The sequence below is a fragment of the Thunnus thynnus genome, chromosome 20, assembly GCF_963924715.1.
Source record: "Thunnus thynnus chromosome 20, fThuThy2.1, whole genome shotgun sequence".
In the NCBI taxonomy this organism is placed as follows: domain Eukaryota; kingdom Metazoa; phylum Chordata; class Actinopteri; order Scombriformes; family Scombridae; genus Thunnus; species Thunnus thynnus.
In genome coordinates this window covers 9,971,077-9,984,827 of record NC_089536.1, presented here as the reverse complement: position 1 = coordinate 9,984,827, position 13,751 = coordinate 9,971,077, and the positions used below count along the sequence as shown (strand labels likewise).

The 13,751-nt window shown below is 36.6% G+C and overlaps 2 protein-coding genes across 3 annotated transcripts; one reads left to right on the top strand and one right to left on the bottom strand.

Moving 5' to 3' along the window:
* Positions 1-777: 777 nt before the first annotated feature.
* Positions 778-6,450, bottom strand: cript (cysteine-rich PDZ-binding protein). The gene is made up of 5 exons (XM_067576130.1): positions 6,306-6,450; positions 5,855-5,920; positions 3,677-3,731; positions 3,311-3,414; positions 778-1,263 (listed from the first exon to the last, which is right to left on the bottom strand). Exons 1-5 carry the CDS (start codon positions 6,319-6,321, stop codon positions 1,199-1,201), a joined length of 306 nt encoding a protein of 101 aa, XP_067432231.1. The 5' UTR covers positions 6,322-6,450; the 3' UTR covers positions 778-1,198.
* A 1,335-nt stretch (positions 6,451-7,785) lies between these two features.
* pigf (phosphatidylinositol glycan anchor biosynthesis, class F) lies at positions 7,786-13,457 on the top strand. 2 transcript variants are annotated; one of them, XM_067576129.1, is made up of 6 exons: positions 7,786-7,980; positions 8,092-8,337; positions 9,952-10,043; positions 11,361-11,477; positions 12,186-12,294; positions 13,071-13,457. In XM_067576129.1, exons 2-6 carry the CDS (start codon positions 8,110-8,112, stop codon positions 13,182-13,184), a joined length of 660 nt encoding a protein of 219 aa, XP_067432230.1. In that variant the 5' UTR covers positions 7,786-7,980; positions 8,092-8,109; the 3' UTR covers positions 13,185-13,457. The 2 variants fall into 2 exon arrangements, with proteins under 2 accessions (XP_067432230.1, XP_067432229.1); XM_067576128.1 differs by having other exon boundaries at positions 7,789-8,337.
* Positions 13,458-13,751: the final 294 nt, after the last annotated feature.

Sequence of the window (13,751 nt, the reverse complement as noted above, 5' to 3'; positions counted from 1 at the left end):
ATTTGGGAAACAGTGATTGACATTTTCCAACATTTTCTGACATTTCATAGACCAAGAAACTAATCGATTAACTGAGAAAATAATTGACAGATTAATGGATAATGATAAATAATTGTTAGTTGCAGCCATAAGGCATATCCTAGATACATTTTCAGTGCATTGAGAGCTCTGTGTTATAATAGGTATAAACTGGGATAATATTGTACTGATGTCCCTGAATGCACCACAACACAGAATAACTGGAGCCAAAGGGCAGTGATATAACAAGCAAACTAGAGGATTCAGAATTTCATAAACCAGTTATTTAATTTAAAGTAGACTGTTTTTGTTTTATTTTTATTTTAGATCACTTTCCTAAACAGGTCACTGTGCTAAACCGCCTTCTGACATCTGACTCATTCCCTCCATCCAAACATTCGCTGTATTATCTGTATCAGCTGGAGACTGATGTTGTTTTTGTTCTGTGGTACGACTGCATAAATCAATAATGAGACGTAAAAAAAAGAAGTGTGCGCACATGTAGCTGAAGGCCTGAGGGAGAGCAAGGCCTTTAAATATCACGGGAGGAGCCTGTCGTCAGACAGACTGTGAACTATAACCTCTAATAGCACTGGGGGTCACACCTGACAGTGCTGCATGCTGGTTCCAAATATGATTATGTCACAGTAAACCAATTATTTCAGGCATACAGAACAAATGTGGGTATGTTGTGCGTAAGAGGCTAAAATGATATCCTTTATGCCCTCAGGCAGATGCACAGAATAATTCCTCATGTCCTCATATTGAATGCTTTAATTCACTCAAAAAAAGCAACACTTGATATATTACACACAGAAAACATTTTTAAAAAAAGCAAAAAAATCCAGTCTAAGTATTGAATTTAAAATTAACACAAAACGTAGAAGCCTCAGGTTAAGAAACTGGTGATAACTGGTGGAGTATTTGGAGTTAACAGTGCTCGCCTGTGTATGGCCACTGTAATAATTGCAGTGGCATTGTATAATAGTTTATAATAAGAGGACAAAGCCATCTCCAAATCTCTTTCTTTCACTGAGGTGGGAAGAATAACAGTAAAGATTTAAAGCTGTCTATCACAGGGCATTGTGGGGAAAATGTGAAAACGATGACAAACATACACCTCAGTCCCATCCTTACATCAGTTCTTCTGTCACATAACTGTTCTCTGATCAGCAAACTGTCACACAGACGTCTGCTTGTAGTTCTTGGTGTCCAAAACTTTCTTTCCACACATTGCACAGATTCCTGGAAAGACAAAAATATATATTGTCAACATTGTCAGTAGAGAGAAAACAAAATAAATGTCAATGTAAGGAACAGATGCTGCACTTCTTGTATTATGTAGCACGTAAAAGGACTTTACTAGTGTGTTTGCAGGCTTTAGCTTCTTAACTACTAGTCCCCCTTTTGAATGCATGCAACATTATAGATTTTTATTTTTTGCTGTTCCAGGTAGGTGTTAATTATTCATGTATGCACAGCAAGAAAATCAGAAAGTTATGCAACAGTGAACAAGTCTGCACTAATTTTTGTCAATGTTAAATAATGATATACAGTAATGCAGATAGATATGAAAACTTTATGAATGTAACTTTGACAAAAATGAATGCAGACTTGATATTCACTATGATAGATTGCACTTCAAACACTTTTACACTTTGCCTGAAACTGTTCAGCTTCATATTTACTCAATAGTATAGGTTATCTATTTTATTTACTCCTGTCTGATCTTATATAAGACCATTGACTGTATATAAATATATACTGTATATATTTATATACAGTCAATGTATAAGACATTTACTGAATGTCTGTTCATCCTGGACAGAGGATGTAGTATATTGTATGGATTGTAAACTCCTCAGAGAAAAAGTTTGTGATTTTGAGCTACTGTTAATAAACTCGACTCACACATCAGCAAGTTTAACAATATGCTGATTGATTTTCATACAGTGTGGAAATTAATAGAAACCAATGGATGCCTGGAAAAACATGCGCATTTCAAAAACACATCAGCATTGTTTGCAAAATGGTCAGTTGTGGTGTATCATACATTATTTACAATAAAAACATACAAAATATATATATATATCACATGCAGTATAATACATAACAGTTCACTGTATATATATATATATATATATATATATATGTATGAACTGGAGCTGGTACTTAAACAGTGAACTGTTATGTATTATACTGCATGTGACTTCTCTGTTGTAACTCCCCTGTCATGAAGTCCACATGTGGACAGTTAAACACACAACTCTACCAGCTTTATCTGTGACACACTGAAGCTGTAAACACTGCGGTCTTCATAATCCTTAACACTGTTTTGGGTTACGATTTGTGAAATGTGCAGTTTGTTGGAGTCCACTGAAGCCATTGTCATTTTTGGTGAACCGTCCGGTAATGTGGCCCTTACATGCTGCACGTGGACCCACACTTTGGGTATCTGTACTGTTTAATGTGTGTCCACTGCAGCTTTAGCTGGCCTGATTTCTGCAGCTGAGACCAACTGACCTGTTATTTGTATTTCATCATCTACTTTAAATATTAGACGTTGGCGCAAGCAAACAAATCTATAAAGTAACTGAACCTCTTAATTCTGACGGCGTATCTTCTGTTTATTTATGTATTACTATTACTCACTGTTGTTCACTGATGTTTAGAGCTGCAGTGATTAAACGATTAGTCGATCGACAGATCATTAATCGTGAACTATTGATACTGATAATCTGTTATTTGTTTTGAGAGACAAAAATGCCACATTTCTCTGGTGCCAGCTTGTTAAATGTAAATATTTTCTGGTTTCTTTAGTCTTTATGTTAGAAAGCTCTGGACTGTTGGTTGGTACAAAACAAGACATTTTAGGTTTAATCTTGGGCTTTAGGAAATGGTAATTGACATTTTTCATTTCAAGGCATTTCATAGACCAAACAACCAATTTATTAATTGAGAAAATAATTTACAGATTAATCAATAATCATTAGTTGCAGCTCTGGATGAAAGACATTTTCAGATGGATAAATTGTGTAAAGTTATCCCTAGAGAAAGACAACAGGTTTACCACAGATAATTTCTTTCATCTGTATTTTAAAAAGATTACTTTGTTCCTTTTTTTCTTTAAATTTTAACTACATGGCACTACATGGCATGCTGCAGACAGACCAAAGGAAACTCACAAAAGAAAAAAACACACTGTGAACCGAAACCTTGTGGAACATAAGCTCATCAGGATTTCGGCTCATTATAGGATTGAGAATCTTGTCCAAGGAGACTGAGTTCATACCTTTCTTGTAGGCGCAGCCCTGGCAGTAATGTGACCCAGACTGATGCACTGAGCTCTTGCAGATCCTACAGGTTGCAAAGCCCGTCTTGCTGTAAGGGTCAAACCTGTGAGGAAGATGCATTAGAGATCCATCACTGAGGATGAACTAATATGTTTTTCAGCCTTGTTGGCAGCACAGCTCAAGGGAATAAATGAACATGCTGAATGCTAATGTGCAACCATCAGAGTGATTGGATAAAAACTACTTTTGTGTGACCTCTTGTAGAGAGAACAGAGACAAAAATGGTAATATTCCCTCACAAACAAAGTACCAAGTCACATGACATAACACTTTGATTTAGAGTCGGTCTTTGTCGAGCTACTCACCTGGCTTTCTTAGAAGTCAGCATCTTGTTTTCATTTAGCTTGCGTCCACCGCTCTCTAAGATAAAGATAAACATGATCATCTAAGTAACATTACATCACAATATGTCATAAAAAAACAAACAAAAGAAACACAGAAATTTCAAATAGTTTAAAAGATTTGTATGTATGATTTCCTCCAAAAAAAACAATATAATAAGAAAGAATGTCCAGTGTTTGTGGGTTTAGTAAATAAGGAAAATGTGAAGTGTAGATCAGAAACAAAAAAGAGGGGTCAAGCTTATTTTTGTTGTTAGTAATTGATATTTGTACTTGCAAAAAATGGGTGTTTTCTATTGAAAACAAAAGTGAAAAAACAAATGGTCTTCATCATATGAACAATATATCAGTAGATTATACAGTCTGACGATGACCGGTTGACCTATCTGTGAAATTTGACTTTGTTGAGGCCAAAGTAAAGAGTCACACATGACATTGGGACCTAAATATTTCACGATTTACAAAACAGACCAGAAAGATCAAGGACACATTTTCTAGGTCAAACTGCTGAATACTGGGAGCAACAATGCAACTTGAAACTGATGATGTTGTTTAGGAGCTCCTGACTGATTTGAAGAACTGCCTGATCAGATATGCCTGATCTTACTTAAATGTTTTTCTACAAATCAGGCAACAACAAACATACAAGTGCACACATATTAAAACAAGTGTTTTAATATGCTGTAAACTTGAATAAATATACACGATGCACAAGATAATAGGGAGACTTTCTCTTTTATAAGTACCAGTGCTGAAACAATTAGTTGATTAATAGGTTAGTCGATCAACAGAAAATTAAATGAAAGCAATTTTGATAATCAGTTAAGCATTAGGTCAATAGTTTCAAGCTTCTCAGTTGTGAGGTTTTGCTGTTTTAGTGATGGGTTAATCCATTAATTGATTAATCAATTAACAGCAAGACAAATCACCAGATTAGTGGCAGCCCTAGTACACTGGTGGTGACATGAATCCAAGTTAAAGCTGTTATTCCTTGTTGACCTCCATTAGGTAAACTACTTACGATCACAAATATATCACTAATACTTTTTACAATTTGCATACATGCCTGCAGTGTAACAAACACTTCTATAATATTCATTGTAACATTCTATAAAATGTCAGAAAATAGTGAAAATACATGTTATAATTTCACAAAATCAATGGTTACATCTTTAAATGTCTTATTTAGTCTGAACAACACTCCAAAACCTAAAGATAACATCAGTTTACTATCATGTATGACAGAAAAGCATTAAACCATCACATCTGAGAAGCTAAAACCAGCACATTTTTGGCATATTTGCTTAAAAAAATTAGTAAAACAATTCATCAAAGTAGATGCATATTAATTTTCTGTCAACGGACTTCTCGATTAATTGACTAATTGTTGCAACTCTAATGAAATAATCTCTCTTTAAACCTAAAACTGATCACATCAGAGAGTTAATTCAAAGTGGCTTTGAAAAGACTGTATTAAAATGGTGTCTTAGTACTTTGTATCCTGATCTGTATTATAAAGAGAGCTTGAAGTACCGGTATGTAGGCTTTTGGTACTGATATTACAGTTTAGTGTTGCATTGTGTTGTTTGTTGTATGTTGAAGGACAACACTGGCAATAAACTGTTTATGTCTGTGTCCACACAGTCATTTTGTACAAAAAAACATTTTAAAGTTTATCTGAAGTTTATATGAGGCTTCAGCAGTCTGATTTAGTCATATCAAGTGGATATCTGCCATATTGACAGTCTATTTAGCATCAAATTCCCTCTTTGTGTTTCCTCGGACAGTGTTTCCCTGTTGTGCTGCAGTGGAAGTATAGTCACAAAAAGAGGAACTTTGGCACTAGAAAGACAGTCATGTTGAAAGATATCTACTTAATTTGACTAATTTGGACGGCTGACGCCTCATATTAGCTTCAGATAAACTTTTAAATACATTTTTGTACAGAAGGAGGACTGCGGATTTTGGCCTCCATCACTGATATGAACAGAAGGAATGATTACAGCAAGAAAAACATGTTTCAATATTCATTTGGGATCCTGACTTTTGCTTTAAGGCAGACTTATAAATAAATAAATATGAATTCAACTACTGTTTATGCACAATTGCCAACGTTTCACTGAATCTGTGTCCTCAGTTTACCTGTTGTATTCCGTGCTCCATCCTTCCAAGTGTCAGGGGTGATGACTTTACCAAGCTTCTTCTCGCCTGAAACAATACATAACACACAAATAGTCGACCCATATTCGTTTACTAATGTTTTCTGTTGTTTATTTGCTTTATAGGACACCTGTACGTAGGAGTACAGAAACTCAACTGTTCGAGAATTGTGTGGCAGTGGCAGTTTCCCAATAAAAGGATTGAACCTGACTCTTAGACTTGAGACTTTCTCGGATCCGGCTTATAAGTTTTATTTGGAGTAGCCTCAGTCAGCCATTCTTTAATTTCAAAAGTAACGAGGACAGTCATGAAAACAGTTTTCAGCTAAGCTAGCTTTCGAAGAACCTCCAGCCTTCGCTAAAATAACAATAATAATGATAAAATGAAGGTCAGGATTTGAAGATAGAGAGCATCTGAATAGTATCGTACTTACACTTTTCACAAACCATCTTTCCTCTTGCCCGTTGTAAGCTGGGCTTTTAGACGGCAGGTCAAAATTCCAAAATGTTATGCTAAATGTTAGCTTGCTAGGTTGATATTTGTAAACTTCCGGTCGTTTCTTCCTTTTGCTCCTATTCGCAGCAGTTTGATTGGGCAAAGCCACGACACTCTCAAATTTCATTGGCTCATAGTCCTGTCCGTCAGAGAAGATCCCAGGATACGTCACCTGCCCTTCTGTGATTGGTTTACGCGATGGCTTTGGGTTTTTTTTTTTTTGTTTTGGTTTTTTTTTTACTCATGTACCTTTCTCAGGTTTGGTATTGACAGAAAAATGAATTCATATAAGCCAAACAAATGTAGACTAACTAGCAAGACACAATTTCAAGAACCAAGAGTTAATGTTACCAAGTATTATAAAAATGAAAAAAATAAATATATCAGAAATATCATGATGTTACCTTCCCTCAGTGAGGTGTTCAAGGGCATCCTTTCATGTGGAATTGAACTGGCATAAGATATAGTAAACTAGTGTAAACATTGTGTCAGTAATAAATTAAGAGAGGTTTATTTTAGGGTTTGTTTTATCCAGTAAATTGTGTTGGAGAGATAGACTGTATATTATATATAATTGTGATTTCTGTGTAACAGAAACTACTTGCCATCTGCTCTTTTATAGTACAGTGTATATACTAAATATTCTGGATGGAAGTTGAGTATTCTTTGAGGAGAAAGACTTTGTTTTGAGGGCTACAGGATACATGATATAGAAAGAATAACGGTATTTGCAAATTCAATTATGTCAGCTGTCTACAGTTAGATTTAAAGAATATAAATATTTATAATTATGATGACAATCTATACACAAACACAAAATTTCAGTTTGTGCTATGTGGGTCAGAGGTCAATATAAATCCATAGCAAGCACACATAATATCTTGAGCATAAAACTAAATCTATCTTAAGAATTAGATTCACTGTAATACCCTTACCATAAATATCAATACCAGCTGGTTCTTGGACAGCATAGATATAAAATGTATGTGTATATATATTGTGTATTTTATCAATTTAGGGACAGACATTGCAAATTAGCTTAGGCTATAAATGCTGTGGTATGTGGCATAAGTTCATGCTATATGCTTTTTTGTATTCATTTATTAATGAGTGTAGGTTTAACAGGCATCCTGTTGTGAAGAGTTGGTTCAGCATATTGCAGGAGCAATGTAATTCCAATACTCCCCCTCATTTGTTTATTCCAATTCCCCATGCTGTATACTTGTCCCTATACAAATAAATATTAAATAAATTATGATTTAAGTAAACTAGTGTTCTCTTGATCCTTTTTGTTTCAGTTCAGTGTGTCAGCTAAGCTTAAATTTACTATGTATAAACATTGGACTTTTATTGTGAAGGCCAAACGGAAGACGTGTCGCTCCATATTTACGGAAGAAAGGTCGAATCGGGATTCGCCGCGAAAGATCTCGCGAGAGTTATATTTTTAACCCAAATCATGATCTTTTCCCAACCCTAACCAACTGTTTTTTGTGCTTAAACCTAATCAGACCTTAACAACGGCATTGTCACATCATAAAACATAATTATTTTGTACTACGCGCACAACGGAGAAACAACGCATACAAATCTCGCGAGAGTTTCGCAAATCTAGGGTAACCATCAAGACACGACCGTCATTCATGGACGGCTCTACTTGGTGTATCTGGTGCTAGTTTAACATTTTAAAGCCTTTATTTGCATTTAGTAACATTCTTGTGTTTTAGATAGATACAGTAGCCATCATGTGGGACCATGAAATCAGAGCCATGGCGTCCACTCACGCCATCATCGCCGCCTCGGTGTTCATGGCCACCGTCCTACCTGCGGTGTTCGTCCCGGGCTTCTCGGTGTACGGTGCTCACCTGCTGTGGATATACTCGGTGTCCGCTGCGGTGATCGCGGTCAGTGTCGCCGTCTTCTGGCTGCTCGGCATCACACCGCCCACCAAGAAGCACACGGTGGGATACAAGGTGAACAGAGGGCTGAGGAAATGTGTCTGTTGTACTTTGAGGGATAAGTTACCTGACAACTCCCTATATACTAATAGTTGTGGTTGCTTATTAGCATTGTGTATAAACAGTGGAAAGTGGTAAGTAACTAAGTACATTTACTCAAGTACTGTACTTAAGTAGCCTACAGTTTTTGAGGTACTTATCCTTTACTTGAGTTTTCCATTTGATGCTACTTTATACTTCCACTCCACTACATTTTGGAGAGAAATATTGTACTTTCTACTCCACTACATTTATTTGACAGCTTTAGTTAGCTACTTTTCAGATGAAGATTTGACACAATAGATAATAAAACAAGCTTTTAAAATACAACACATTGTTAAAGATGAAACCAGTGGTTTCCAACCTTTTTGGCTTTTGACATCTTACAAAAAGCAGTGTGTAGTCGGGGTCACATTTCAGATGTCTATGAGTTGTTAACAGCTCCACCAAACAGTGATTTTTCCCTCTAAACTTCTCACATCGTTTCACTTCAATAACTGTTCAAATGATCCAATATTTCACCACAAATCAAAGATTAGAGAAAAAGTCTAAAAACTGAAAACAGATTTGTGTATCAGAACTCCCATTAATCATCTCACGACCCCTCAGATTTATCTGGTGACCCTTTGGAGGGGCCCGACCCATAGATTGGGAACCACTGGACTAAATTAGCTAACTGTATATAAAATAGTTGAAACTAGCACCACCTCCAGCAGCTACAACAGTAACATGCTGCTCTAACACTGATGCTTCAGTATTAATAATCTAATGATGTCATAAATAATAATATATCAGTCAGAGGGACGAAACAAGTACTTTAATACTTTAAGTACATTTTGCTGATAATACTTATGTACTTTTACTGATGTAGGATTTTTCGTGCAGGATTTTTACTTATAATGGAGTATTTTTACATTGCTGTATTTGTACTTTTACTGAAGTATTCAGGATCTGAATACTTCTGTGTATAAAGTTTTGCAAGTTTGAGTGTGAGTGCCTATGAGCTATATTTTCAATGATATTAGTTTCTTTAAAACCTGACTGAATGTGCTTCAGTTGAACTAAATGGTCAGGTTCTTTTTGTAAGCTTATGATGCTTTTGATATTAGTAGAGGCCCAATCAGTACTTGCTCGGATCATATAAACTACAATTACAGTCAAACATACATGTAGAAAGTTAGATCTCTAAACAAAAGTCAAACTTTTCTGTGTTTTTCAGTTTAAATTGTGAAGTTTGGACTTATCACCCTATTTATTGTTATCTCATTAAGTTTATACAGTTAGGTAAACCCGGAAGGACGCTCGGTTACAACACCATCACACTATTCTATGCATCTTAAAGAAAACTCAGACTCTACATGCCTCCAGACACACCTGGCAGAGATCTGCACACTTCTAGTTCTTATTTTGTTTATATGGAAATAACAGTGGATTGTAAATACTTAATGTTTTTGCTTTGAACCCGAATGAACCAGGACAATTTCTCAACAAAATGAACTTTTTCTAACTCATCTTGTCTGTGTATTAAAGGCTTCATCCATCAGTCTTTACTCATCGTTTTTAACATCATTATTCACTTTCTCTCTGCAGCTGTCTAGGTTGTTTCGTTCCTGTCTCTACTTCTTCCTTTCGTGCCTGTTCTTCCATACTGTGTTGGTTCTCTATGGAGCTCCACTGATCGAGTGAGTAGCCAGTGTTGCTTTAGTGCTGTGCTCATGTGTGTGCATTGAATGAAAGAGAAAAATGAGTGACACATCTTCAAAAAGAATCACCTGTAACATAAAATCACAAATAAACACATGGACAACAACTGCTTACAGTGAGCGAACACCAGTAATAATAGAGTGGTTATATGAATCTGCACACCCTGAAATTAGTTTTCAATTGATATTTATTTTTGTCATGATACAAATTTTCATTTTTTTCTCACATTGTCTGTATTAGGTTTTATACCATGTAACTGGTCAGTTATTATTATCATAGCCATTGCTTTTTTATAGTTCTTGCTGCATCAACAAAGATTCTGCCTGTACACAATAAAATAAGACTTTATTGATCCCCAGAGGGGGTAATTGCATGTTACAGCAGTGCAGGAAACAAGGTAACTGAACAACACAACAAAATAAAAAGCCAAGTAAATGGAATTCAATCTATATACATTATAAACATTATACATATTACAGTACTAGGCTGCATGACCTGACATGTGGATTGTAGAAATAGAAAAGTTATGCAAAATATGTGCATTAGTAATGGTTCTGGTAGATGTAGCTACATATAAATATGTATATGTTATATAGGTGAAGTATTGAATACAAAATAAATTAAATATGCAGTATTGTTACTTACATATACTGTATATATACAATACCAGTCAAAAGTCCAGACACACCCCCCCTCACTTGAAATAGAAAGTGTTGTCCTGATCAGCACCATATATACACACATACATATATACACACATGTACATAGGATGGAGGAGTGTGTGGGGTGGGGATGGTGATGTTGGGTCTCCACAGCTGTTTTATCTTGTTGTTACAGTTCTTGTTGTACAGTCTGATGGCAGTGGGCACAAATGAGCGCCTGAATGCTCTTTGATGGAATTAGTCTGTGACTGAGTTCACCATAGAGCGGGTGAGAGTGGTTGTCAAGGATGGCACTGATCTTGTCCCTCATCCTCCGCTCTGCCGCTGCTTCCAGACTGTCCAGTTCCAGCCCACAGATTTGACCTTTCTGACCAACTTATTAAGTTTTCTGGCATCAACAGCCTTGATGCCTCCTCCCCAGCATATAACTGCAAAGAATAGTGTGTTCGCTACCACAGACTGGTAAAACATCCTCAGTAGCTTGTTGCCTTGTCCTTTCTTGAAGACAGCATCTGTCTTGTCTGACCAGTCCATGTTGTATACCTGAAAGTTTGCACTGTTACACAGGGATATCGTGCTTTTTGCTATGGTGCTATTTGGTGCTTTGAGTCTTAAATTTCTGTGTTTTTTCAGATTCGCCTTAGAAACTTTCTCCCTAGCCGTACTGCTGACCTCTCTAACCACACTGAGGTGTCTCTGTGTCCTCGGCCCCAACATCCAGGCTTGGATACGAGTGTTCAGTCGCCACGGGTAAGCCTGAAATCTGCTTCTCTTTCTGTTCCGTGTGTTTATCTCTGTAAGTTTTGGAACTCATATTCCTAGCTTATATAATGTTTTACTTCTTAATGATGACTCATTAATTAATGTTGCCAAATCTCAGAGAAGACTTCTACTTTTAGGTCTGACAGCTGCTAAAAAGTTGTTAATATTACCCCATGAACTCCAGGATTCCCAGTGGATTCTCTAATTACTAGATATCATCTCTCTGGAACTCTTTACAGCTCGAACCAGTGGTGCAAAGGGAAATACAGCTGACACCTTGTCCAAGGCACTGGAGAAAGTTAAATGAATCTATATAACCCAAATTGGGAAATAATATCAGTGATTATATGCAAATATTCATACCATCATCAAGGTTGTATTCTATGGGGCTTATTACGGATGTCTCCTCTTTCTGTCTTTGGTCTTTTTGGCACCCATGTGCCCTCCGGGGGTGGGGGAAAGGGAGGTGGGGAAACTTTAAAGACTTGGAGGAGCAAAGAGGAACCCTTCTAGGGCAGTTGTTGAATTTCATAATGTACATGGATGAGCAAGAATATGATGTTTGTATGCTTATGTCAGAATAATCTGTGTTCAGTATTGCAGATGTAAGCGGGGGCAGTATTGAAAAAAAAATCTCTTTAAATGTCTTTTAAATTGAATATAACTGTCCTTGTTTTGCTTTATCTCTGGTTCCAGAGCCATGTCTGTGTGGGACACCTGTCTACAGATTACAGTGGCCTGCACATTGGTAGGAGCCTGGGTGGGAGCCTTCCCTATACCTCTGGACTGGGACAGGCCTTGGCAGGTCAGTGCACACTGGGAATTCCCTACCGAGGGATCTTTATCCTCATAATGTGACAGCAGTACAAGCACAGATGTTTCTAAAAGTACAGGCAGCTCTATTTTGTGGTCATTTATGACACTCGATTCCAAACCTGGGGGGTCGGGACACCACGGAGGCACAAGATAAATGTGAGGGGTTGTGAGATGATGAAGAGGAAAGTAGAAAAACATGTGTCTGTCATACAAAATTCTTGGTTAGACTATTTTTTTCTTGTGAATTATTTGAAATTTTGACCTCTTAGGGTTTTAATAAATAATAAAAAAAACATGTGCAAGTAAACAGAACTTTGTTTTAAGGCTAAAATTTTTAAAAGTGTGTCCCCAATAGCAGGAGTAATTGTAAGTTTTTACTTACTCCACAGTTTCCTGTAACAGTATTAAACCTCCATAGAGAGTGAACTCACCCAGGCTTTCCGCTCCAACATAATAACTATTAAATCCATTATTTATGACAAAAAAAGAAAAGATTAAAATTATAATTGCAAAGGGAGCACTCAATAAAATGACTGGAGAAAATGCAAATTAGAAGTAGACTGTGGTAATTGGGGCATAACTCTAGATGACACTGTATTTTTCCTTTTAGAAGTTCCTCTTTAAATTAACTGAACATTAGAAGTGGAGACATACTTGTGGGTAAAAAAGATGTCTGATAGTTTAGCTCCTCTTCATCTATCAGAGCAACGGTGAAGCGTTTAATCACACTTCAATCACCAGACTCACTTGTCGTGCTTTTTCTAGGTTTGGCCTGTTTCCTGCAGCCTGGGCGCCATGATCGGCTTCCTGACGGGGCTTGTTGCTGCTCCTGCGTGGATCCACTATCATCGCAAACAGCTTACCTACAAGTGCAAGTGATGGACAGATATATAAATGTGTGTTTGAATGTGACCAAGAGGGTTTTTCTTGTACTCCTTTGACTTTTTTTTGAATTATTTATTAGGAACATTCACTCTGTTTTCTGCCAGTAGGAATGATGATTTTGTAATAACGCATCATTATTTTTTATGCATGAAAGCTGAAAATTGTTCCTGAAGATTTTTGACATGAATAAAAACATTACTTCTGTAACAATGTGCACTTTTTTTTTAAAAATAAAGGGTTAGGAGTTTATAGATGAGATTTCCTCAATATAAAGTGACTTGTTTTTGAAGGATTTAATCTACAAATGCTCAAACCTGTAGGTGGAGCTGTTGGATCACCGCGTGTGTGTGTGTGTGTGTGTGTGCGCGGGTGTGTGTGTACATGCAGACGAGAGAGTTTAAATGAAGAGAAGAAATTGAGCCTCACACTCAATTGCAAAGTAATACAATGCAATCAGTATTATGGTTGGGTGGTCATTTATTGAACTACTCTGGGGGGAAAGTTAGAAAGTTAAAGACAAAGTGTAATCGTACTGCAAAGTGTACTTTTCTTCTGGCACAC